The 25,608-nt window shown below is 43.2% G+C and overlaps 2 protein-coding genes across 5 annotated transcripts in view; both read left to right on the forward strand.

Moving 5' to 3' along the window:
* Positions 1–628: 628 nt before the first annotated feature.
* LOC133417682 (uncharacterized) lies at positions 629–5,186 on the forward strand. Of its 3 annotated transcripts, none has more exons than XM_061705656.1 (4): positions 629–834; positions 2,163–2,239; positions 2,760–2,856; positions 3,532–5,186. In XM_061705656.1, exon 4 carries the CDS (start codon positions 3,738–3,740, stop codon positions 5,184–5,186), a length of 1,449 nt encoding a protein of 482 aa, XP_061561640.1. In that variant the 5' UTR covers positions 629–834; positions 2,163–2,239; positions 2,760–2,856; positions 3,532–3,737. The 3 variants fall into 3 exon arrangements, with proteins under 3 accessions (XP_061561640.1, XP_061561642.1, XP_061561639.1); XM_061705658.1 differs by lacking the exon at positions 2,760–2,856 and having other exon boundaries at positions 3,532–5,039; positions 5,112–5,186; XM_061705655.1 differs by lacking the exon at positions 2,760–2,856.
* Positions 5,187–5,736: 550 nt separating this feature from the next.
* The window catches only part of srcap (Snf2-related CREBBP activator protein), a 33,529-nt gene continuing 13,657 nt past the window's right edge, over positions 5,737–25,608 (forward strand). Inside the window, exons 1-20 of one of the 2 annotated variants that reach the window (XM_061705653.1) lie at positions 5,737–5,838; positions 8,958–9,194; positions 10,121–10,447; positions 10,813–11,005; positions 13,934–14,103; positions 15,194–15,284; positions 15,503–15,592; positions 16,068–16,241; positions 16,318–16,529; positions 17,533–17,710; positions 17,811–17,947; positions 18,250–18,419; positions 19,201–19,530; positions 19,602–19,788; positions 20,541–20,710; positions 21,209–21,429; positions 22,175–22,390; positions 22,742–22,900; positions 24,043–24,171; positions 24,936–25,253. In XM_061705653.1, the coding sequence (XP_061561637.1) occupies positions 5,737–5,838; positions 8,958–9,194; positions 10,121–10,447; positions 10,813–11,005; positions 13,934–14,103; positions 15,194–15,284; positions 15,503–15,592; positions 16,068–16,241; positions 16,318–16,529; positions 17,533–17,710; positions 17,811–17,947; positions 18,250–18,419; positions 19,201–19,530; positions 19,602–19,788; positions 20,541–20,710; positions 21,209–21,429; positions 22,175–22,390; positions 22,742–22,900; positions 24,043–24,171; positions 24,936–25,253 (3,811 nt within the window). The remainder of the gene's footprint in view (positions 5,839–8,957; positions 9,195–10,120; positions 10,448–10,812; positions 11,006–13,933; positions 14,104–15,193; positions 15,285–15,502; positions 15,593–16,067; positions 16,242–16,317; positions 16,530–17,532; positions 17,711–17,810; positions 17,948–18,249; positions 18,420–19,200; positions 19,531–19,601; positions 19,789–20,540; positions 20,711–21,208; positions 21,430–22,174; positions 22,391–22,741; positions 22,901–24,042; positions 24,172–24,935; positions 25,254–25,608) is intronic. The other variant, XM_061705654.1, reaches the window with a different exon arrangement.

Raw genomic sequence — 25,608 nt, forward strand, 5'->3', positions numbered from 1 at the left:
GGAATTATTGGAATAAATGTTATACTGTCTTCATAGAGATTAAAAATGTGTGTACATTTAGTCCATGGAGACAATTTGCTGTGAACTAGCGCCACAGGCCACATTATAGTTATGGTTCAGCTCAGAAGTCCATTATAACAGTGATGTGTAACTGCAACCTTATTTAATTATGTACACGTGCCCCTGTTAACACATTTTAAATGTGGAAAACTGTGGCATACAGATATTTAAAAGTACCACCATTATTCAATTTATGTTGAAAAGGGATTAGGTTAAAAAAATGCTTGCAATATCTGTTGAAAGTGAAGAAAATTTTGGGACAGATTTTCTGCTAAAATTAAACGCAATCCCATTTAGCAAGAAGTACACATAGTGACGCGGTGGGACGGATCTTTTTTTCCTCCCGCAATATAATTCAGTATAAACGTTATATTTATTTAAAGTACAGCATGTACATTAAGCATTACATAATTTTGTGTAAATCGTAGCTGAGCTCTGATTTTAAAGCGCTAATTCAACAGCAAACTCGCCAACATTTGAAGCGCCGCGCCGCTGCAGCTATCGCGAGAGTTGCGTGTGTTGTGTATTTTGCGAGGAGCCGCTCGGTTCCACCATTTCGCTGCGCTAAGTCTCCTCCCCGCGACCGCTACATTCTGCGCGGAAAGACACTCTCTCCCGGTCCGTATTTTAACTTCTTCATCGAGGCCGAGTGCTACCTCGTTGGGTACCGGGAGGCAGTTTGCACCGCCGGCATCACGGATTGAGGGCGATTTTACACGGATGACGACTCCTTCAGCGAGAATTTAGTAAAAGAAAACTGGTCGGAAAATTCAGGTAGGTGGGAACTTAAGATGGCTGCTTTTGAAAGGGAGGGGGCCAGGAGGAAGTCATGAGAGGCTCGAGGGGAACTCTTGACTGACGACACAACACTAGCACACTGCTTGACGTCGCACCCGTGAATTGTTGTTTGAATTTAAAAGCAACTACGACCGGACACTAAATTGCTATGTCTTGGTTTGAATCGGATCCCTAATAGAATGGTGAATATCTGAATAAACGAGATTTGAAGTGTTATGGATTTGTGGTCGCTGCTAAAGAGCCAACAGTCGGACAGAGCGAACCCCCCCTAATTGCCCCGTACAAAATTGCAAAATGTATATGAAATTTTATAACATAATTTTTATTTTCGTGTATGCTGTTAGGACAAGTAGGTGACGTGTGATTAAACGAAAAAATGAGTGGGTTTAATTTTCGCTAAAACATATTTGACCCCCCGTGTACTGACGTCACGAGTGATTGTCCCCCATCTGTAGTACATGCACAAGCGGCTTTTATTGGCACTTTTTCGGCTGCCGTGGCCCTTTTCAAAGCAACTTGTCACGTTTGAAAGCAATAAATGAAAGCATTACATAACCGCGGTGGGATTGCGGCGCCTGCGCGTCCCATGAACGCAGCCGACTAACTCATGGTAGCTTGCTAGTTAGCTGCCTAGTGCCACCCTAGCACTGTTGTTGTACGAGGCTCGCTAGCTCTTCAGCTAGCCGCGTTAGTCAAACCGGCATTGCGAAAACACCAAATTTAAGCCATCTGTTATGACGGAGAGAGGGGATTTTCTTTGACTGTGTTTTCTTTCCTATATGAAACCACTGTTGCTCCGTGCCTGCGTTTCATACAAGCCACCAGTGCTCGTGTAATCTCCGAGTCTTGATGGGAATTTGCTAAATGCAGATTCCAGTGGAGATGTCTTTGTAATTAAGATTCGACAAGTGGTCGATGGTCCTTTTTAAGAGGAACTCAAATGAATGTGTGGAGGCCAACACTCTCGCTCGCCGGTTTGTGGCGTGAGAGCGCGTGCTGCAGACGTCTTCCTGTGGGTGAATGCAGCAAACACAAGTTCACTCTTTATTTATTTATTTATTTATTTAAAATAAACTGCTGCTGCAGGATGCACACTCCATACACACAACCTCAGTATACTGGAGCAGCAGCGAACTAGCCTGCTAGTCACTCACCTCGCACCTTGTGAAATTTGAGATGAGATGACGCTTTACCAAGCTGTTCTCTCAATAACTTCTCACATCATGTTCATGCAGGTGAACAATAGGCTCGGAGCTAGTACCTTGCATGAATAAAGTTCTGTGTCTCTTTCTTTGCTTCCCAAGAACATGCGGAGGGGACCCTAATTTCAGCATCCTGGAAGTAGAAAGCACTGAGGACCTGTGTCTCACTCCACAGACAGGTGAGAAGCTGCTTGCTGTCAAATGTTGTTGTATGCAAATGTGATTGGATGTACGGTATTCCCCGCTACACTGCAGTTTGCCGTGCGCGTCCTCACCATATCACAGTTTTTCAAGCGATCGTTTATTTGGGGGACTTTACAGTATACAGGCAAGTCCAAATTTAGTGTTGCACACTTTCCGTTTAGTACACGTTGTGCCTCAACATGTACATACTTAGGTGTATTTTAACACCAAGGAGAAGAGCACAGAGAATTTCCCCAACTAAACTTCAGGAGTAGTTGTTGTTCCCACAGAGGAGAGAATATATTCCAGTGAATATTGTTATATGCTCCGTATGTGTTAAAGTAGCAGTTGTTTGAACGTTTATCATTACTGTAACATCCAGCCTTATTTCCGTTACAGCGTCTGTGGAGTTGCGTATTAAAAGTTAGCATTAGCAGACTTTCGTTAGATGAGATTATATAGTTTGGTTGAACATTTGGTATACAATGTTTAATATGCTTTTGTTTCATGTGTCAGTTTTAGAGTAAACTTCAACTGGGAGTGACAAACAGTTCGAAGCCAGCACGCTTTGCCTCTTATTTGGACAACTGTGTGAACAACCGAGTGAGAACAGGTGCTAAGGAATACTTTAAAAAGTGTGCTTTAGTAAGCTTAAATGTGTTCAGGACATGTGAGAGGGGTACAACTAGGGCTAAATTAGTTGTTTTCTGATCAGAATCCTGATTTCAGTCAGCACAAGTGTGTGATCCCCAAGGCTATGTTTTTGCAGGGTCTCAGGATATGTTGTCCACTATTTTACACATGCATGTCTTCCTACATCCATCCAAGCTCACCAATCAGAAGCGACATACTACTTGTGGACAGCTCACCTTATTGCTAACCAATCAGTATTGACCTGCTCCTTGTGCTTTTAATGTGCTTTGAAATGGTTCAGTGGAAACCAGAGCAGAGTTAGGGGATTTAAACCCCATGAAAAGAGGACATCGGTCATTTGAAAGTATTTCGGGTTTAGGGCTGCAGCAGTCAGAGAGGCCAAGTGTTCGGGTTTCGCTGTATTTTATTGTATTGTATTTTTATTGTTTATATATGTTCCGCTGTTCCAGATAAGTAAAAAATGTTCCGCAGAGGAAATTTTGTGCTCAAAGTTCTAATATACCTATATACTGTTTATCGTACTGCAATATAAAAACGGTCTGCTGTAAAATACAAACTTCTGTCGTTCATATCGTTATTATGTGTCGTGTATTGTTTCCCTCGCTGAGTGGCCACTTTGTTTTTTAATCTCCAGGTGCAACGTGTGGCCACAGCAGCAGCGAGGAAGGGGAGGCGGCAGTGCGGCAGCGAGCCTCTCCGGCTGTGGATGTGCTGGGTGGCAAGCCCCAGGCCGCACACAATGTGTCTGGGGAGTCACATCGGCATGTCCCGCAGCCGGCCGCTGCTGCCACCCGCCCGCTCCCTCCCTTGCCAGAAAGCGTCCACTCTGCATTCCTGGTCATGGAGACAACTCCTCCGCTCCCAATTAGCGGCGATGCAAGCGTCCGCGTCTCACGGAGCGAGCGTGTCGCCCAAGTCGATGGCGTCAACTTGTCCCTTGCTGAGGACTTCAGACCTTGTGCCCCCCTCGCCTCACATCCACAAAACGCTAGCGAGTTTCGAGGGTTGCAACGTGGCTTACATACTGTTACTAAAGAGACGAACCTTTCCAATTGTGAGACGCATCATAATCAGTTTCCTCAAGAAGGTGCTGGGATCGCGGTTGGCTTACAACACAACTCGGATATTGAAAGACACTTGGAATTTGACAGAAAACACACTAGTGGAACTGTTGCACCACAGGCTCAGCTCGGCTTCACGGCCTCATCCTTCTCAAACGCTAGAGAGCACAGAGCTACGGAGCATTCAAATCAAGCAGGCGCTCGCCAAGACTCGACACCGCTTGTGTCTGCTCCATCGAACTGCAGTGGACAAGTTAACCTGCCACGAGTTCTCAAAGAGGTCCAGCAGGATGTTGTGCATGTTAATGAGATGGCGGACGTGTCAAACAAAACTGCTCTTCTCTCAGTTGAAACACTTGAGACTCCAAATGCAGGAGGACCTGGATCAGGTTCTCCACAGACGCCGGTGTTGTTCAACAACACAGGACACGCCCAATCGGGCTGTGTAATTGAGGAACCGAGCGACAGTTCCCCTAAGTCCTCCGCTCTCTGCTCGGTACCTGACTCGGGCCTGCTTGTGTCCTTGCAAGCTGAGGCAGAACCATCACAACCCTTAACGGAGACGCCCATGATTACTGAACTGGTGCATTCCGCTGACTCGCAGGAGATCGTGGTTGTCAGCGAGGCGGCGCACCTGGGGGGCGGCTGGTCCAACGTGCACTTGAAGCAGAGTTACCTCCTACAGCGCGCCGACGGAAGCGTGTGCGAGGCCGCCATTGTCACCGAGCACACGCCGGCGGAGGCCAACATGGACTTGGACACGCAAAACGTGGAAGTGTACCAGTTCTGTGGTTTGGTGGAGGAGGTAGCCGAGGAGACTGTGTGCGTCAGCACCAGCGTGCAGATACCTCACTCTCCGGGATACGAGGTCAACTTGTTCAATGCTTTGTTGGACTCCTCAGAGGACCTCGAATCCAACTTAGAACCTTCTATCCCCACTATTAATGACCGTGACACGGTCATCATATCCCAGCAGGAAGACGATGCAGTCCAAGAACGGGTTTGTTCCAACAGCAGTGTCCACAGTCTCTCTGTAGCTGCAGTGGGGCAGCACCTTCTACTAGACACCAGCTCCAATCAGGTGTGTTTGCTGGAAGTGGACTCGTTCCACATGGACCAGACTCTGACACAAGTCTCGACGCCTTGTCCGCAGGTGAGCGAGGACAGACGGGAAGGCGGATGGACACACTACTCTCTCCTCGCTTGTACCACCGGTAGATGCTGTTAAAAGTCAGCAAGTGAAAGCTTCTGTCGCCACGCAAGAGGCCCGTGTTTCTTCTCCTGCAGGAACCAAAGATCCTCCCTCTGAAGATCTATCCCAGCATGCCACTGTGTCCACAGGAGCCCAACCGGAGGCTTTTATTGCTCACCCTGCAGGAGGTATTAATCCAAAACTGCTGATCATCCAACCAGGTCCAGTATCTCTCCTAAAACAGGCAACCTCACTCCTCAAGCAGAGTGTGCACTCGAAACCAGACGACAATCGGTGCACTCCATCGTCTGGCGAGTGCCTTGCTGTCGGTTCTTCACCTGCAGCCAAAAGTGGTTGCACAAACCAGGCAAAGCCAACCACCAGGCAGATTGCAACAGCTTCGCGTTGTAGCCAATCAGAGGCCTTAAACGTCATTAGACCTTCAAGCCCGACGCCTCCCGCCTTTGATGAGGAAAGTGCCGTCACGCCACCGTCCTCCAGTGCCAAGGACCTGGCGACACAGCATGACTCCCCCTTTGAGGATGAGGATGAGGACGACGATGAACACGCGGGGGACGCCGAGGCCATGGACGCCGCTTCGGGACAAGTCAGCAGTGAAGAAGACGACAGTGACGAAGACGCGGAGAGACCAGACGAGGAATTGACCACTCCAAGCTCATCGCACAAGGTAAATGCATTTTTATCGAGCTGCTTGACTGCTGGCATCATGCCCTATACTCTCTTTAGTGTCCTCAATGTACCCCACTATGCATCTTAATGTAGTGAACAACCAATGGTAACTGAAACAAGTAATTTATCCCATGATGCATTGCGCTGATGCAAGAAAGGGGCTGTCTGTTTTTAGGCATCATACAAATTCATGAGCTGTGGCACAAATTGTTTTAATTTACAATAAGTACAGCAACATTTAACACAGATGGACCAAGTGTTTTGTTTGTTTAAATGTTGTAAAATACACTTATCTTAAAACAATGTTATTTATAATGTATATTATTTGTTCAATTTATTACAGAGGATCCACTAGCTGAAGTTGATGGGGTATGTTGTAATTATGCATAAGCAGTGTTCCAAAACTACTTTAACAGATGAGTGAACTACAGTATATACAGTGGCTACGGAAAGTATTCAGACCCCTTGAAATTGTCACTCTTTTTTTATATTGTAGCCATTTGCTAAAATCATTTGTTATTTTTCCCCTCATTAATGTACACACAGCACCCTTTGTATCTTGGGCTCATCAGACCAGAGAATCTTATTGCTCACCATCTTGGAGTCCTTCAGGTGTTTTTTAACAAACTCCATGCGGGCTTTCATGTGCCTTGCACTGAGGAGAGGCTTCTGTTGGGCCATAAAGCCCCGACTGGTGGAGGGCTGCAGTGATGGTTGACTTTCTAGAACTTTCTCCCATCTCCCGACAGCATCTCTGGAACTCAGCCACAGTGATCTTAGGGTTTTTCTTTACCTCTCTCACCAAGGCTCTTCTCCCCCAATTGCTCAGTTTGGCCGGACGGACAGCTCTAGGAAGGGTTCTGATCGTCCCAAACGTCTTCCATTTCAGGATTATCGAAGCCACTATGCTCTTAGGAACCTTAAGTGAAGCAGAATATTTTTTTGTAACCATGGCCAGCTCTGTGCCTTGCCACAATTCTGTCTCCAAGCTCTTCAGGCAGTTCCTTTGACCTCATGATTCTCATTTGCTCTGACATGCACTGTGAGCTGTAAGGTCTTATATAGACAGGGGTGTGGCTTTCCTAGTCAAGTCCAATCAGTATAATCAAACACAGCTGGACTCCAATGAAGCTGTAGAACCATCTCAAGGATGATCAGAAGAAATGGACAGCACCCGACTTAAATATGAGTGTCACAGCAAAGGGTCTGAATACTTATGGCTGTGTGATATTTCAGTTTTTCTTTTTTAATAAATCAGCAAAAAATTTCAACAATTAGGTTTCTTTTCTGTCAATATGGGGTGCTGTGTTTACATTAACGAGGAAAAAAAAATCAACTTACTTATTTTAAGAAATGGCTGCAATATAACAAAGAGTGAAAAATTGAAAACTTTCCATACCCACTGTATATGATCTACGATATATGAATCCCTATATAGTCATTAAGGAGTAGGGAATGAGTGAATTATTCGGAACACAGCCTTTAACTATCTGCTTGTATCATTATGTTTTTTTCACACCTGTTGTTACTTCTACTGTTGAGGGCCACTGTCTTCTGCTGTGTGATTTTTATTTTATTTTCCCAAACAATTCCAGTCAATGTCAGGGCACATTAAGACGAACAAGCATTCACACTCACATTCACAGCCATGGACAATTTAGTATTCAGTGTCCCCAACATGTATGTTTTTGGGATATGGGAAGAAGCCATAATACCCGCAGAAAACCCACGCAAGCAGAAGTAGAGCATGCAAACTCAACATAGAAAAGCCGGAGCCCAGATTTGAATCCCGAACCTAGTGAACTGCGAGTCAAATGTGCTGAGCACTTTTACACTGTGCTGCCCAGTATCAAAATTAAATGTTACTGATTAATGGACCTTGGTGGAAGCACAACAAGACCACAGAGAAGTGCAATATTAAACCCGTTACAAGATACAGTCGTTATAGTTCTTAAGCGTCCTTGAGTCCCTTGAAAAACCCTATACAAAATTGTGTTGTTATTATTATAATAAATAGATGTTTCATGCTAAATCGTGTGTTTTCACCAGTTTGGAGAGAGTAAGGGAGACAAACTGTTTCGAAAGGGAAAAGCGACCAGTCAGAACTTTGGCGTATTCATCAACTTTCCTGAGTGAGGCCTTCTACCTCATAACAGTAACTTTAGAACAGCGATTTTGAAATTGCGGTCCCCGGGCCTGTGGATGTCCGTGGGCCGTAACTCTTTAAAAAATTGTCGTTTAAAAAAAAAAGTATATACCTACTACATGTGGGGACTGCCGCACCAATAAAATAAACCTAAATACACCAGTTACAACGTCCTACCATAGTTTTGGGCCAATTAAAAGCTCTATTATTGACTTTTTTTGGGGGTGTGGGGGTTAACGTTATTACAGGAATTAAGTCCTATTTTCAAGAACAAAATGTATATTTCTTCCAGAATAGTCTTATTTTTTCCAAAGAATAAAGGCATCTGTTCCTCAAGAAAAGGTGTAATTTTACAAGAATAATTTTAAAAATGTGCTTGTTAACATGACTTTATTCCCTTGTTAAACTTTGGATTCAATATCATAATATTGCAACTTTATTTTAGAAAAATACGACTTTATTCCTGTAAGATTGACTTTTTCTCGACCACATTTGTCATTGTTCTTGCTAAGATTACAACTTTTTATTTTTGAAGAAATTCCTTTATGCTCCTAACATAATTTTCCCCCCTCTAAAAATATGAATTAAAAAAACAAAACAAATTATTTGTCAAAAGGACAACTTTAATTCCAATAGCACAGGGATGCACATGGTAGTTATGTTTAATTGGCGTTAGGATCATGAAGGGTCCCTTGGAAAAATGTATCACCTGGGCCCAAAAAGTTTGAGAACCCGTGGTCTGTAGAGCATTTCATTCCGTTGACACATGCATCGTTTGCTGTCCTCTACCTGTATGTTTTTTTTTTTTTTTTCATTTTTGTTTCTTTCACGAAAGTGAAAGTACAATACAACATTGTTTGGCAAATCCATAATAACTTTTTAATCAACACATGAGCAATAAGAAGAAATGTTGCTTGAACTTGTGCCATTCTTCCACCCACCGTCTTCACCCGTCATCTTTGTCTTGGCAGTGGCTAGCAGACGGGGTATCACCCTCCACCTCCTCTTCCTCCTTCCTCGAACCATCACCTGGCGGTGACTGGGCCGGCTCCCGCCGCGACAAGTCGTCACCTCTGCGAGGGCCTCACGGCAAGTTTGTGTCTCCCACCTTGTTCGGGGGCTACACTTCGTCTTCTCCGGTCGATCAGTCCACTCCGCAGCGGCAGCGTGGCGAGCGGCGCTCTGACATGGCTGAGTTGGCCAAACACGTGAGTGGACCAGGCCAATTTACCATACACTCATTTGGCACTCTAGGTACAAAGTGTAATCTAATACTGTAAAAGATAATTTTCAGTTTGCTTGACTCTGTCGGAGAACTATAAATTAAATAATTTGTTTTGTACTATAGTATTAAAATGAGTGTTTTTGTGAATATTGCTGCTCGGATGAATAATGAATACATCTATCCATCGAGCTGTCCATTTACGTATCTGTCCATCTATCCGTCTCTCCTCATACTGGGAGCTGTTTCTAACTTGATAATTTGATTAGATTCAAAGTTGTCATTATGCATGTCAAAAGTCAACAAAATGTAGAGGTGCATGGTATATACACGTTGTCAACGTGTGTGTATTTTTAGATGTGGCTCTGACAGTTATCATGAGTAATATAGTTTGATGGTGATACAGTATAACTGTACAGCATATACAAGGTACTGTGCAAACCGTACCAAAATATTGATATACAGAATATACACGTGTACAGTAATGTAGTGGGCTGATTTACACCATATACATGCAGTATGCGGTATAAATGAACAGTATAGCAAAGTCATGGAGTTGCACATATATACTTAAGTTGAGAATAACTACAAGAGTTCAAATTTTACTCGGTGTGATGCAGTTCACATCTACAACCACAATAATAAACATTGTGATATTAAGGTAGATATTCATGATAATGTAGATGGACCTAATGTTTTGGCTTTTGAATACAGCAATACCTTGACTTAGAAGTGCCCCAACTTCCATTTTTGTTAAAGTTCAAGCCATCGCTTGGTTGTTCTTTTTCCTGCTTTGTGTGAACTAAAATTTGAGTTACAAGCAAGAAAATAACATCTGTAAGTCAGGGTACTACTGTATTGCGCTGTTGCTGTCACTCTTCTTGTGGCTGAATGTTTCTGGTTATCCCACAGGAGGCCGACATAGAGCACCGAAGCCTGTCGCTAAAGCGAGAGGGCTTCTGGTCCACCAAACGCCTCAACCGCCTGACTGAGCCGCCTCGGCCCAAAGTGCACTGGGACTACCTGTGCGAGGAGATGCAATGGCTGTCTGCAGACTTTGCCCAGGAGAGGCGGTGGAAGAGGGGCGTGGCCAGGAAGGTGGTCCGAATGGTGATGCGACACCATGAGGAAGTGAGGCAAAAAGAGGAAAAGGCCAAGAGAGACGAGCACGCAAAAATCAGGAGAGTCGCGTCCTCCATCGCCAAGGAAGTCCGAGCTTTTTGGAGCAGTGTGGAGAAGGTATGAAATGTCATTCAAAATTATTATTATTTTTTTTTCTTCCACAAAGGTGGTCAGTTTGGTTTGGATCTGTACCCTTGCCAGCTCTCATCCGGACTGAACTGCCTGGTGGAACCAGGAAAAAATGTTGTATGATGATTTGGCACCTGTTTCATGCGTGTCCATTTTTTGTCAACAGTGTATAGAAGAAATGTAAGAGTAACAGATATTAGATTAAACAAAGTAAATAAATAAATAAATTCATGTGAAATTTAATGCCACAAGCTTTAACAGACCAAAATAGATCGAGGGGGAAAAAAATGAACAAAAAGGCCAGTGAATGGCAAAACGGTTAAGAATGCTTGTATCTTGTTTGTCCCATGAAGGTGGTGCAGTATAAGCAGCAGTCTCGGCTTGAAGAAAAGAGGAAGAAGGCTTTGGACCTCCAGCTGGACTTCATTGTCGGACAGACGGAGAAATACTCAGACCTCCTTAGTAAATCGTTGGCGCCTGCCAGCCGGCCTGAACCGGTCCCGTCGCCTTCCAAGATGTCTGCGACCTCTGCCACCGATGAAGACGGTTAGAGCAGTTTGTCACATAAAAACAGGGCTGGGCGATAAATGGATTTTTATCAATTCTGATTTTTATCAATTAATTTTAGTTTTCTGCTCAGAACAAGATTTTTTGTGAAGAAAAAAATAAATAATAATAATTATGCACTAACAACATGGCTGCTAATAGAGAGGAGCTAGTTTACAAAATCTGTCAGTGTTGTCAACTTGACTTTTCCGACCCCTCTAGCGACTATTTTTCAAACATAGAGACAAGAAAGGAGAGCCAGGTACAAGGTAATGGCACTGACCGTTGCCAGTTTAATGGTGCCCAGTTATGTTGCAAAAGCAGTGATTTAGCCACATGTGCAAATATTTTGACCTGAGGTATGTGCTTTCAGGCCGCAAATATTTTGTCAAGGTCTCCTTGTCTCCTGTACAACACTACATGAGAAAAGATATTACTTTCTGAAATATGGACAACCTTAGCCATGCAGTTTGACCGTTAACATGTTTACTTGGCTTTACACGATTAGGATTTTTGGGGCCGATCAGCGAGTTTAAAAAACCAATCACCGATGCGTTCACAAGATGGAACAATGTGTTTATTTAAATGACCTGTTAATTTACTGCATATACTTTGCTTAATTGCTCAAAAAAAAAATATATATATATATATACAATAAATAATGTATCTTTGTTCATCTATTTATGCCAGTGAGGCACAGTGACAGACAGAACAAATTAATGGTCTTCTATTAGGAAGTACATACAGTAATTAATGTATCCACTTTTTGTGACATTTTTGTTTGTTGGTGCACCGTGAGATTTTTCAATTGTAAAATATGTGCCTTGGCTCCATAAAGGTTGGAAATCACTGCTCTAGTCAGGTCATGTATTCTAATCAGTCGGGTCAAACCTCAACCGCACTACCTTGCTAGGCTACATAACGCCGTATCGTATTAAACGTACGTGAACATACCTTAAGCAAGCCTTAAACGAACGTCCTCTCCTGTCCTGAGCACCGGTGACCACCAGCACACGTTTTTCCCCCTTTTGTTCTTCCAATACAGTCGGCGCGATCCACTCTTGTTGTACTCACCATGGTAACGAGTGTATCCGGTCGAGTTTGAGTTGACAAGAGCAAGCCCAATGGTCGTTAAAAACGGGATGTGGTGGTATCGGAATACAGGAGTTTATGGCAGTAGTTTGACATGTTGCAATCGTGAAAGAGAAAATTTGTCTTGTAGTCTGATACGGGCATTAAGTCTTGTCTGTCTTAGATGTGTTGTCTGTCTCACACTGCCGCCGTTTATTTTTTATTTATTTATTTTAAAACTTTATTGCCCTTCAGATATTTACAGTATGACCTCAAAAGACACATTTTCATGTTTTAGTGTTCCAAATTTGCGGATCGGCGAATTATGACATTAAAGCCGATCAGCCAATTAACATAAAATGCTAAGGCCGATCCGGTCAGTGTAAAGTCTGTTTCCAGACATATTTTGACAAAAGGGACATGTCCCCCCAATAGGAAACTCTTCTTATCGTACTATCTGTAAAGAAACAATACTCATTTCTGTATTTCTGTGGGAGTTAATGTAATTGCTTTTTCAATAAGCAGAGAAGAAATTTATTGAAGTGTGTGTGTGTCCCCCGCCCCCAAATCTTTGATTTTATTATACGGACATATCTCTCAGCCTTGCGTAAAGCCAAGTGTCTCTGTTCTCTGCGAAGCTAAATCGCCCACAGGGACGTTGCCATAGTTACACATCACTGACACTTTGGGTAATGGAAGCAATGGCTGTTTAGTGTACTGTACCTTTTAGCACATGGTCATGATCTGAGTTCTTGTCATGCATCTTTAGCTGACAAAAGTGGCAGAACAGGCCCAGGACCAGTTCTCAGCTCATATTGACCTCAACTCAAAACCCATCCAACCTGTTTGACTGTGCCTCTGCTCCTGCGCTATTACTCACTCGTCATTTTTGTTCAACCGGTGCAGCTTCACGTGACTCACACTGGATTGATGATGATGACCTGAGCTCAGACTGACTTTCAATGACTAACCCGGTCCATCCAAAGTGGTCTCAAAAGAATTTCTGAATACAGTGAATCCCCACTTATCATGGGGCATATGGCCCACTCCAATCCGCAACAGGTGAAAATCTGTGATATAGAGAGCCCATATAAAAAAAGTTTAAAAAATAGTTTTACTTCTCCCACATGCTTTAAATACATTGTCACGTGCATACAGAACCAGAATCATCTTTATTTGCCAAGTATGTCCAAAACACACAAGGAATTTGTCTCCGGTAGTTGGAGCCGCTCTAGTACAACAGACAGTCAATTTACAGAACACTTTGGAGACATAAAGACATTGAGAAAAAAAACAATTGTGCAAAAAGATGCAGAGTCCTCTAGCACTTAGAGCAGTTCGAATGACTAATATTGCAATAGTCCGGTGCAATGACCATTGTGTAAAGGGCGCTGAGACTTCAAGGAGTGTATGCGGTTTAAAGTGACGAGTAGTGTGATCATCTGGGACGATGTTGGTTGTGCAAATGTTACAGATACTCCTCAATCAGTGTGCAAATGGAGCAGATGCTACTCTGGCATGAGTGGCCAGTGTATGCAAATAGTGCAGCATATACAGTAGTGGAAACAAAAACAACTGTTACTCGAATTTAGTTGGGGACCTTGTCTGCCTCTTGTTCTTAGCCTTAATTGTGTGCCATCTCCTCCAGTAGACCTCATTGCTGCCTAGCATGTTGTGACACAATGCGTTACTACACTAAGCCATACAACTCTAGATTCGGACTTGCCTGTATACTCTAAACCCATTAAAAGTGATTGCTTATAAGTCCGCTATATGGTGGAGGGCACGAATGATTAACCTTGATATAGCTCGGGAACACGAGAGTGGCTAAATAAAAGGTGTGTGTCCCTCATGCAGACCAAGACTTTGAGCCTCCATGTGAGGAGGAGGACGACGAGGAGACCATCGAGGTGGAGGAGCAGCAGGATGGCAACGACGCCGACAGCCACCGCAGGGAGATCGAACTTTTGAAGGAAGAGAGCGCGCTGCCCCTAGACCAACTGCTCAGTACGCTGCAACGGACACAGGTATACAACACACATCAACACCCACCATTTTTCATGTTCTAGTGTTCCAAAAAAATCTGTCTCTGACATACCAAAAATGAAATAAAAGCAAGTTTAAGATCTCTACGATGGTTGTGTCTTAGAGCAGGAATGGGCAAACCTTTGTGCTCAAGGGCCATTTAAAAAAAATTGACAGATGGGCAGGTCATTAGCAGATGAAATGAAAAAAGAAAAAAATATGGATGTAAAATAGTTAAATAAATGTTATTTATATATAATCAACAGTTGTTTTCCAAAATAAATAAGTATTAAACATACAGTATTTGCTGACGTTAGGCTGAAACCTCCTATGTCCAAATTAAAAAAAATTTCACAATTATATAATGGTCAGTCTCTATGGGCATGTTGTTATTTTTTTGTTCAAATTATTGACAAAGCTCAAGTGTTGAGAATGGCTCGCTGTCTTTGATGATGCAATGTTAATGGTTTAACAAACATGTTTTTCTTGATGATTTTGAAATACGAGGATTCCGCCCGACGGCAGCGATGTGTATAATTATTTATTTTGCCATTTTTAATTTACTTTTACTTTTTGTTCAATCAATTCACTAATTTAATGAGATAAATATATTAAAATAAAAAATACATTTTAGTTCCAATTTAATTGTTTCATTTATAATTAAACTCTGAATAATCAAATCCATCCATCCATCCATCCATTTTCTGAGACGCTTCTCCTCACTAGGGTCGCGGGCGTGCTGGAGCCTATCCCAGCTATCATCGAGCAGGAGGCGTGGTGCACCCTGAACTGGTTGTGAATAATCAAATATTTAGCAAAATAAATGTTAACTGTGTAAAGGTTTATTTTAATATTTGTATTGTAGTTGCAATAAATCAAACGTATTCATTGAGATAAATGCAATAATGAATAAATACCTTTTTAATTCACCAATTTTAGTGGAAAAAAGGCTAAGTTAATGCCATAAATACTACAGAATTTAAGCTGTATTTGGCCTGTGGGCTCTACCTTGCCCACCCCTGCTGAAGATGAATTAATCACCCATTGAGTGCTTTAGTTGCTCCTTAATAACTGAACGATGGGGTTGTGCAGGACTCCGTCTCTGATGAAGAATGCTCCCATGAATCGTCCTCATCAGCAGAGCAAGAGGAAGATGGAGAGTTTGCTGCCAATGAAGAGGATGGTGAGATTACTTTCAATGTTGACCTCATCCTTTATTTTTCCTCCATTGTGGAAAGTTTGTCAAGTCAAAAACAAAAAGTGCTACATAAAGCCCGACATGTAGTGAAAATAGGTTTTACATGGCAATATTTCGCATTTCTGTACTGGTAATGTGCCATCATCAGCTTTTAATGATCCATTGGTTTTAGTGTTGATTGTCCTTGTTTGTGTGGTTTCCAGCTGAAGATGAAGAGGACACTATCGCTGCCCAGGAAAAGGTGGAGGGAGATGTGGATCATGCAGAAGAACTGGATGACTTGGCCAAAGAGGGTGCGTTTACTTTTCTTTCTACTTGCCTCTGCTCCTTCTGTGTTTGTATTTAATCAGACCAAGGCTTCTAAAATTATTTGGGTGCAGAAACCCCTTACAAGGGACACATTCTTCCAAGGAACCCCTCTTAATCCTTGCACCAATTAAACAACTACCATGTGTGTTGCTAAATGCCGTAGGAATTAAATGGTTACCCATTTGTGAAGAAAGCAGCAAGGTGTTGACTTTTTAAAATGATACATCTTAATTTATTGTGAATTATTTTGTGAACACCCAAGAAGGGAAGTGGAATACTGTGCAAGCGCTCTTGCCTTTATTCTGTCCTTGCACTGTTTTTAAATTGTGCTAAATAAGACAAATCAAAGCTACGGCTCGTGGAAACCTGGGGGTCCGTGGACCCCAGTTCGATAAGCATTAAAATAGCCATTCAGTGTCTGCTTTTACATGGCTGACACCCTCTCTTCTTTCCCTGAAGGAGACATGAGCATGGAGGAGCTCATAGAGAAGTACAAAGGAGCGTACACCTCTAATGCCGAGGAGCCCTCTGCCTCTGGCTCCAAGGTAAGCTCGGAATGGGAGGCGTCTGGCGATGAGGAGGAGGACAGTGATGAAGATGAGAGTGACGTGGAAAGCAATACTTCCTCCTCAGGTATTGACTAGGTTCTTTGCAAGAATCAACCGACAGCATTGTGACTCGTTGATGATAACCGAGTATGTCTTGTCAGAGTCTCCAGGGGAAAGCGAAGAGGAGGAGAACAGTGAGAATGATGAAAGTGAGGAGGAGGATGACGGTGCAGATGAAGGGATGGAGGTCTTGCTCAAGGAGGGAGACCACAGTCCATCTTCGTCTGGCTCGCGACCAAAGAAAGAGATCAGCCACATAGCAGCCACTGCTGAGAGCCTGCAGCCTAAAGGCTACACGTTGGCCACGACCAAGGTTAACTTATGCTCCTCAACTCTGCTGCACCACTCCCACTTTTATTCATTAATACAGAAACCAGGAGACATCATGAGCAGGTTCTATCGCACCGTGCCTTGCATAACTCGCACCTGTACGCAGAGCGACATGACTGAACTGGCCAATCTCAAACAAATGATTGATTTATGATTTAACCTGGCACTTTGATTGGGCTTAAACCTCTGCGCTGCCGCCATTGCATAGCGTCATAGAACCCCACACACTGGGCAAAGCCATTCAATAACGATTTGACATTTGGAATCACAGCCAAAGCTCATTGTACACGAACAATTAAAATAATAAATCTTACCTGTAGCTTATTTGTGTACCTGATCTCCAGTCCAGTGTTCACCAAACCAGGACTGATTCGGACAGGGCATGGTTTGTTAAAGCCCACCCGTGTTTTTGGCCGACTGTCGGCCACTAGTTTAGCTGAGTTTTCAAAATTTGAATCCCAGGTGAACGGCATCGTAACATTGCAGATCTCACGGCCAATCAAAAATGTCTTGTCACATCATCTTTTCCAACAAAAAAATGTTTCTGGGAATGACGCAAAATCCAATATTAGTCATTCAAACTGCTCTAAGTGCCTGAGGACTCTGTATCTTTTTACACAATTGTTAAAAAAAAAAAAAATGTACTGGCATTACCAGATAACTAGCAACCCTTTATTGCTCAGTAACTGTTTTTCTAAATGTCTTTATGTCCCAAAAGTGTTCTCTGTCAAGACTGTCTATTGTCGTACTAGAGCGGCTCCAATTACTGGAGACAAATTCATTGTGTTTTTTGGACACACTTGGCAAATAAAGATGATTCTGATTCTGACACACACACACACACTGTATTTGTAATTTATATAACGCGTAAAGAGTCTCTGTTGCTGAAATGCACACAAGCTTTTTCAATAAAAATAAAATTGCTGTACATTGGTGAGTGCAGAAATGTAAAAATAATCATGAATTCCACTTCTCGTGTCGTCAAGGTCAAGACGCCCATCCCCTTCCTGCTTCATGGCACGCTGCGTGAGTACCAGCACATCGGACTGGACTGGTTGGTCACCATGTTTGAGAAGAAGCTTAACGGAATCCTAGCTGACGAGATGGGTTTGGGCAAGACCATTCAGACCATTGCACTCCTAGCTCACCTCGCTTGTGAAAAAAGTAGTGCTGACCTGTCCTTACACACATTTTTTTTTTTTTTTATTATTATTTTTATATAATCATTCTGAGTGTTTTCTCATGGTTGATGTGTTGCGTGCAGGTAATTGGGGCCCACACCTTATCATCGTCCCCACCAGTGTGATGTTAAACTGGGAGATGGAGCTGAAGCGCTGGTGTCCCGGCTTTAAAATCCTCACCTACTTTGGCAGCCAAAAGGAGAGGAAGCTGAAGAGACAGGTAATGCCACAGTTGGCTGAATGTCATCAATATTCTTATTCTGGGGTTTGTAAAGTTTATGTTGAGACATTTTTCCAAGGTCCCCTTTTATAATCCTGTTGCCAATTTAACATAACTACCATGTGTACCCCGAAATCCCACAGAAATTTCTGTGGGGAAAAAAATGTCAGAATTTTTGATAAATTAATATTTTCTTATGGGAAAAGGTTGTAATGTTATGAGAGTGATATCTAGGGCTGTCGCACTATGGCACCATTCAAGACGGCACCGCTACTGCTAACCACTTCTGTTCTCCTCATCAGGGTTGGACCAAGCCCAACGCTTTCCATGTTTGTATCACATCATATAAGCTGGTGCTGCAGGATCACCAGGCTTTCCGGCGCAAGTCTTGGCGCTACCTGATCCTCGACGAAGCACAGAACATCAAGAACTTCAAGTCGCAACGCTGGCAGAGTCTGCTGAACTTCAACAGGTAATTACAGCTGTCAGACTCTGCACGAATACTAGAGATTTCTGAATTTATGTGTCCAAATGCACATTGGTGTCATGTGGTGTTTAATTGTATTATCCTTGTTTATGGTGTCCAGTTAGGGTAAGACAAGGAGGCATATTGTCTCCACTGTTAATTAATCTCAATGTTGACCAATTGCGAGACCAACTTTTAAAATTGTGTATCGGATGTAAAGTTGGTGGCAAGGTAGTGAATCATTTGGGTTTGAGTATGATATTCAGTATAAGAGGAAGAAAACTACAGTACTTTGTAATGAAGCCTATGCCAAACCTGTAATTTATCTTGATGATTTTGTGAAGTTGTCACTGAGTACAAATATCTTGTTGTTGACTGGCAGAAATTCAATTTAGATGCTGTTTTGAATCCATGAAGGTTCAATTATTTAAGGCTTTTTGCACACAACTGTATTCTTATCTTCGGTCATATTTTAAGCAAGCTACATATGAGGAAAATTAGAGAAGTATACAACAATTTTTTTGTAGTGCCTGTAGGATGTTTGTATTTTATGAGGTCTTATCCCTTGGAGAGAGTTTACTGAAAAGCATAAGCATTTTTTGGCCTTTTCATCACGTTATTTTACATCCTATTGATAAGACACTGTCAAAAGTTGTATATTTCTTTAGGAGGTATTTTACGCTGTATTTCCTAATTTTAACTGTGCCGCTTTTAATAACTGAGTTTGAAATAAACAATTACATTGAATTAATCAGTCTAAAGGTTGGGCTTATCTTCTGGATTGCAGCCACCGACGTCTGCTGCTGACAGGAACTCCTTTGCAGAACAGCCTGATGGAACTGTGGTCTCTGATGCACTTCCTGATGCCACACGTCTTCCAGTCCCACCGCGAATTCAAGGAGTGGTTCTCCAACCCGCTGACTGGCATGATCGAGGGCAGCCAGGAGTACAATGAGGGCCTGGTCAAGAGGCTTCACAAGGTTCTCAGGCCCTTCCTGCTCAGGAGGATCAAGGCAGACGTGGAGAAGCAGATGCCAAAGAAGTACGAGCATGTGGTGCGCTGTCGCCTCTCTAAGAGGCAGCGCTTCCTCTATGACGACTTCATGGCACAGGCCTCGTGAGTACAGTACTTTTTGAGACCTGTTCATCTCTGTGTAGTCTCACCGACAAACATCACTTTGCTCTAAGGACCAAGGAGACCCTGGCCAGCGGGCACTTCATGTCCGTCATTAACATCCTAATGCAGCTCCGGAAAGTGTGCAACCACCCCAACCTGTTTGACCCTCGACCCATCCAGTCCCCCTTCATCACCAAGCCCATTGTTTTCCGTACTGCTTCCCTGGTGCTGGACGCCCTGGAGGTGCTTCCTCTGAAGGTGGGCAAAACTAGTGTTTCCCAGCCTTTATTTATCCTAGGCACATAATTTACATGAACAATTTCATGGCACACCACCAAACAAAAACCGCGAATCACAGATTTTTTTTGGGGGGGGGCTATCCCTGATTTTCTGAAAAACTCACCTGTTTTGCTGTTTTTGTGTTCAGGCTAAATCCCAGTCTAATATAAAGGTATTGCTTTGGCGCGCAGTCTTGTGGCATCTTGGTGCCAGGGAACTATGTTCAAGTGAAGGGCGGAGCTTCATTTAGATTAGTCATGGCTCGGTTTAATAGAAATCTAAACTTTTTTCTGTCGCGGATTTGTGCTCTTCTTGGCAGGTCTGGGACCTATGGTCTCGTCTCAATTTACTCAAAAATTTGCTTACTTAGTGTGAAATTTGTGCATGTTTAGTTGATCTCAAAGCTATTCTGTTATATGAGTGGCAATAGGTGGGGATACACAGGTTAATTGTACCTTCTGTCATCTGCTTGAAAAGTAGTTGTTATGCCTTTCACTATACGTCGCTGGCATAGATGAAAAAAAATGTTTTGGAGTAAATATTTTTTGTGAAAAGGAAAGGTGGGGAAAAACGTGAAATTGGATATTTTCCCCACAGCACACCTCTTACACCACAAGTGTGCTGCAATATCGTGATTGGGAATAAGCGCACAAAAAACATGTCAATAGCATTTTTACAGCAGTGTTGAGACTTAATTTTTATTTTTTTTCTCTCTCCTCTTTCATTTGCAGCGCTGTGACCTTTCTATGTTTGACCTCATTGGTTTGGAGGGCAGTGTGACTCGCTACCAGGCGGACGTCTTTATACCTAACCACAAAGTCAGCCGCCAGCTCATCCAGGAGATTGTGGAGTCTCCCGAAGCCTTGCCAAGACCCCGAGCGATCCGCATGAAGGTCAACAGGTACATAATCACATGACTAACAAAGCATGGTTTTTCCTGGATACTAAAATATGGAGACTGCAGCCGCCACCTGATTTCTCTTGCTCTAAAAGCTCTGACTGGCGTTGCACTATTGTGTGGTTTTTAACTGTGGTATTCGAAGTGGCACTGTATCGGAAACATGTCTAATATTGCAAAAAAAAATAAAATAATCATTCTTAATTGTTCGTGTTTTTAGTTTTTCAGTGGTGTCTCATGAAATAAATATTTCTCAAGGCAAGGTGGTGATGAGTGCCGGTTAATCGTTGCAGATAATTACAAGCAGTCAAAAAGTTAGGATTCATGTTATTGATGAGATGTGCTCATTTGACAGATGCCAAACGTAGAAATCAGCATGATCAGAATTGTACAACCTTGGCCTCAATTTGAGCGAGAAAACAACCTTGATGAAGGAATGTCTTTTGAAAGGTGCTGCTGCTGACTTAATGAGTTCGTTGATTGTTTGTTTGTTTGTTTCAGGATGCTCCACCCACCTCCCAAAGGTGACAACCACTCGGTGGTGCTGATGAACCAACCCACCTGTTCGGTGCCGCCTGCAGCTCAAACGCCCAAACCTCCAACCCCAGAGGCCACAGCGGCACATCCGCCTGTACCTGCGTCGGCACCTGCATCTGCACCCACGCCTCCGTCTGTACCCATGTCTACACCTGCACCCCGGGCTGCACCTGCTGTTCAACAAGGTATGTGTTATGAATGAGATGACATCACATTTTGCCTTTACAGCTGATTGTGCAAGGCTCGAAATAAGCGGATTCGCATCGAAATTTGAGAGTCTAAATTTACATTTTCTGCCTCATAAAAAACAAAGCAAAACTGCGGCAGCGGTGTCCAACGAAGGGTGGTTGAGTCGGTTGGGTCGTCTTGGTCTTCCTAAAGCGCAAGCCCTCCTCTGCAGTGTCGGAGGTAGCACCGCTGGCTGGTGGAGCCGTCCGCCCGAACACCGGCGCGAGGCCGGCCAGCGGGGGCTCGCACTAATGGCGGCTCATCAGTGCCAAATGGCCGGTGTGGACAGTGGTTGGGGGAACAACTTTTGATCCAAGTTGGGTCAATTGTAGATGGGTAACCTAGTTGTAGTGGTGTCGTATTATCAATGTAGAATAAAATATACTGTTATAGCTCTGTGATAATGAATTTTTATTTTGTACTTCTAATCACTTAATGTCTCAAGTGTTGCGACCTCGGACACCTGTGGTAACTTTGGACACTAGTCTGTCAAAGATTTACACGCATGTCAACCAGACCCAGATGTCCTACTTATGCAGTTGACAGTTGATTTTACATACCAGTAAATTAAGCTATGTGCTTATTAGTTAAGGATTCACTGTATTTCAGCATTTTAATTAATTCTACAGTATTTCAGTGCAGCGTCAGCTTTTCAGCATTTACACAGAATCTCTGGTTTACATTTTTTTTCCTCCATTACAGTGACGTGTTCGGTGATGACCACAGCCCCTCCCCGCCCCCACTTGTCTCCGGGTGCTCAAACGGCTGTGAGATCCAGCGCTCTCAAGCAGGTACTGACGGTGCGCCCTCCCCCTGCTCCGTGCACCACCAGCGTTCCCGCTCACCCGACTCCCAACCCCGGCAGCATCATGCCCCAAAGAGTTCTGCTCAGTCCAGACATGCAAGCCAGGCTGCCCTGTAAGTACTTCACTTTTATTCATGTTCATTTTGCCATGAAAAAATAGCACAATGATATTTAAATCACAGGCGTCAAAGTTGAGGCCTGCAGGCAAGATCCAGCCCTCCATGTCATTGTGTGTTGTAGTTTGAAGTCAAGTTAACACTGTTACACAAGCTGTACACTCACTACATTGTAGCAGAGTGTCATTTCTTCAGCAATGAAAAGATACAATAAAATATTGTTAGAGTTGTACTCACTTGTGGTTTCACCATTAAAACAGCCCCACTGAGGGCAACCAGTGTTTCCCATTAAGAAAACAAATTTGACAACTCAAGTTTAAATGTTCATTTTCTTTTGTCTGTACCAAGCTGGTGAGGTGGTGAGCATAGCTCAGCTCGCCTCCATGGCAGGGCGTCCGGTCTCGTCGTGTCAGGGCAGTAAACCAGTCACCTTCCAGCTGCAGGGTAACAAGTTGACCCTCTCTGGAGCGTCCATGCATCAGGCGCCACCCTCGCGCCCCGTACAAGGTATGTTTTTTTTTTTTTTTTTTTAAATGGTGTTAATATCTTAATGTTTTTGCTGATTATTTTTTATGTCATATGGTTCTCAACTGTGGTCACCATGGGACCTGTATTTTCCTATTGTTGTGACCCACTTTCATAGATGTTAACAACAAATAAATGTTATTGTTCACAAATAGCTTTTGAAAACATATTCAATTTATAAACATAACTACACATGCTTACATGTTCAAAACTGCTTTCAGTTGCACCATAAGAGCATGAGAACGGCATGTCCAAAATGAATATAGTCAAATTTGATATCATAATTGCACAAAATATAGCCACAAAAGTTTACTTGTATTATGGCACTGATCTCTTCTTTTTAAGAAGTGCAACATCAATAGTTTGTCTTTTTAGGTACTGAAGAATGCAGACGAGTATAGCTGTAACAGTTTTAACAGTCTGAATTGAATTATTTCAAAACAAAACACCAATGGCATTTGCTAGTCTGTTTAAATGCCGCTGGAGGTTGTGTTTGCACTGTACTAGTTTTCTATCAATCTATGCTCATATTCAAATGAGTTTGGCAAATGTATGTCGCTAGCCATGACTCTGCAGCTAGAAGGTAAGCTGCACTGTTTGTTAGCAGAGTATAGCCGTGTAGCTAGAGCACAAAGCCATCACACTTCCTGTCTCTTACCTAATTAGTTCAGTCTGGGAACACTGTATGGCGCAGAGGCATAGAGGATACGAATATATGTACTGTTACACCCTAAATAATGATGTTTCTGAGCCATGCCTCTCAATATTTTTTTTCCAAATAAGAGGTAAGTTCTAAAATATTTTACAGTACATAGAGGTCGAACATCCTCTAGTCAAAAGTACAGTAATATTTTTGTTTGAAAAACACTCCCATGGGCATAAATATAATACAATCGAATTAGAAAACAGTACGGCAGTAACTGAGCTTGTCGTGATGCGTGATCACATATTATTACGCCACTGCACAAACTAGTTCTGGCACGCCATTCACTAGCCTCAAAACGTTGTATGGCGATTATAAACTGAACACCCCCTTTCGTTTTTACTGTCTACGACCTGCTTTCGGTTCCTGACCTGCGATTTGACAATTGCTAATTGAAAATGACCGATTTTGCCCGCTGCAGGCAATGTGATGCACCTCTTGTCCACCGGAGGGCAGCATCACCTTATCAGCCATTCCACCCAGGTCCAGGTCCAGAGGCCGGCTGCCACCCCCCTTGCCCAGCGACTGCCTCCCATTGCTTCGTCTCAAGGTGTCAGCCTCGTTTCGTTTGTTTAGTGTAGAGTTTCTCAAACTTTTTGTGTCCAGGGACTCCATACAGGGGAGACGTTTTGCCAAGGACCCCACTCAAATGCCAAAAGATGATAGATGATGATAGATGATAGAAAAAGAGGTGTAATCTTATGAGAGTTTAGTCTACCTTCCGGGCAGGTGGAGTAGGAGGCATGTCAGCCGTGTGGATATACTTAAAGGTAAACACGGTTGACAACACTAAAGCTGACAAATTATGCTTTGCAACATTGATAATGAAGTCCACTGGGAAAAAAAAGTGGTATCAGTGCATCCCTAATTCTGATATGTTTAACAGGGGGCAAAAGTCATATTTTAACAAATCAATTTCAGAAGTAAAACTCTGTTCCTGTAATATCGTGCCTTTTATTCTGAAAAAGACACCTTTATTCTCTTAAAATAATAGGACTTTATTCTTGGAAAAATATATCTTTTGTTATCGAAGAAATTTGACAAAATTACTGTAATAATTCCTGTAGTTATGTCAAATTTATGTGATTTTGCGTTACTGAGCAATTGGGCCAAAGTTAAGGTCGGGAGAAGTAATTGGTTCAGTATGTTTGTTTTATTGGCGCACTGGTCCCCATATATGGGTATACGACAGAATTTATTTCAAATTTTGCCGACCCCCAAGCTCAACAGCTCATGGGCCCCTGTTTGAGAACCATTGTTTTAGTGCAACGTGACACCTGCAGATAGTAAATATTTAATATCATTTCTCCTCAGTGCCGTCCTCCTCTGGAGTGAGCAGCTCCGGGGTGGTGAAGATCGTCGTGCGTCAGGCAGCAGGCAAGGAGGGGGGCCCTGTGCCCACCCTGGCCGTGGCCCCATCCCCTCGCGTGGTTTCCTCGCACCCCCACCCAAACGCAACCCCTGTCCGAAACGCGGCCACGCAGCAGGTTGCCCAGCGCACCCCCGGTCCTGCCACTGCCCACTACACTCTAGCCCCCCCTAGAACTCCCAGCTCCACCCCCAACCAAGCTCAGCCCCCATTTCCCATCCTCAAAATAGTACAGCCTCCTCCGCCTTGTACAGAGCAGCCGGGTGAGAGAACTTGTTTTTGTCTCTCAATGTGGCATGTGCATGAGCAGAAGTGGGTCAGAACAGAGGTGGGGGATTCAAGTCACGACTTGACTTGATTTCGGACTTATGTAGCCAAATTTAAGACTTGCTTGGCTAAAGCTTATGAAAGACTCGACTTGACTTTGACTTGGTACTCATGACACTTGACTTGAACTACATGACTTGCCAAGTCTTGTGTGTTTTGATTTTAAAATCTGCATTTTCAAGAATCTGCGGCATTTGTAATTTTTTTTGAAATATTTGATTTTTTTGTGTAGTGCACACAAACCTAGAAACCCACTTGTACGGTGTGATACAGAATACAGAGGCCACCTCA

Source organism: Phycodurus eques, chromosome 19 (assembly GCF_024500275.1).
Source record: "Phycodurus eques isolate BA_2022a chromosome 19, UOR_Pequ_1.1, whole genome shotgun sequence".
NCBI lineage: Eukaryota > Metazoa > Chordata > Actinopteri > Syngnathiformes > Syngnathidae > Phycodurus > Phycodurus eques.

Bases quoted from the DNA above. Each gene is read 5' to 3' on its own strand.
- LOC133417682 (XM_061705656.1), top strand. From the start codon at position 3,738: ATGGAGACAACTCCTCCGCTCCCAATTAGCGGCGATGCAAGCGTCCGC.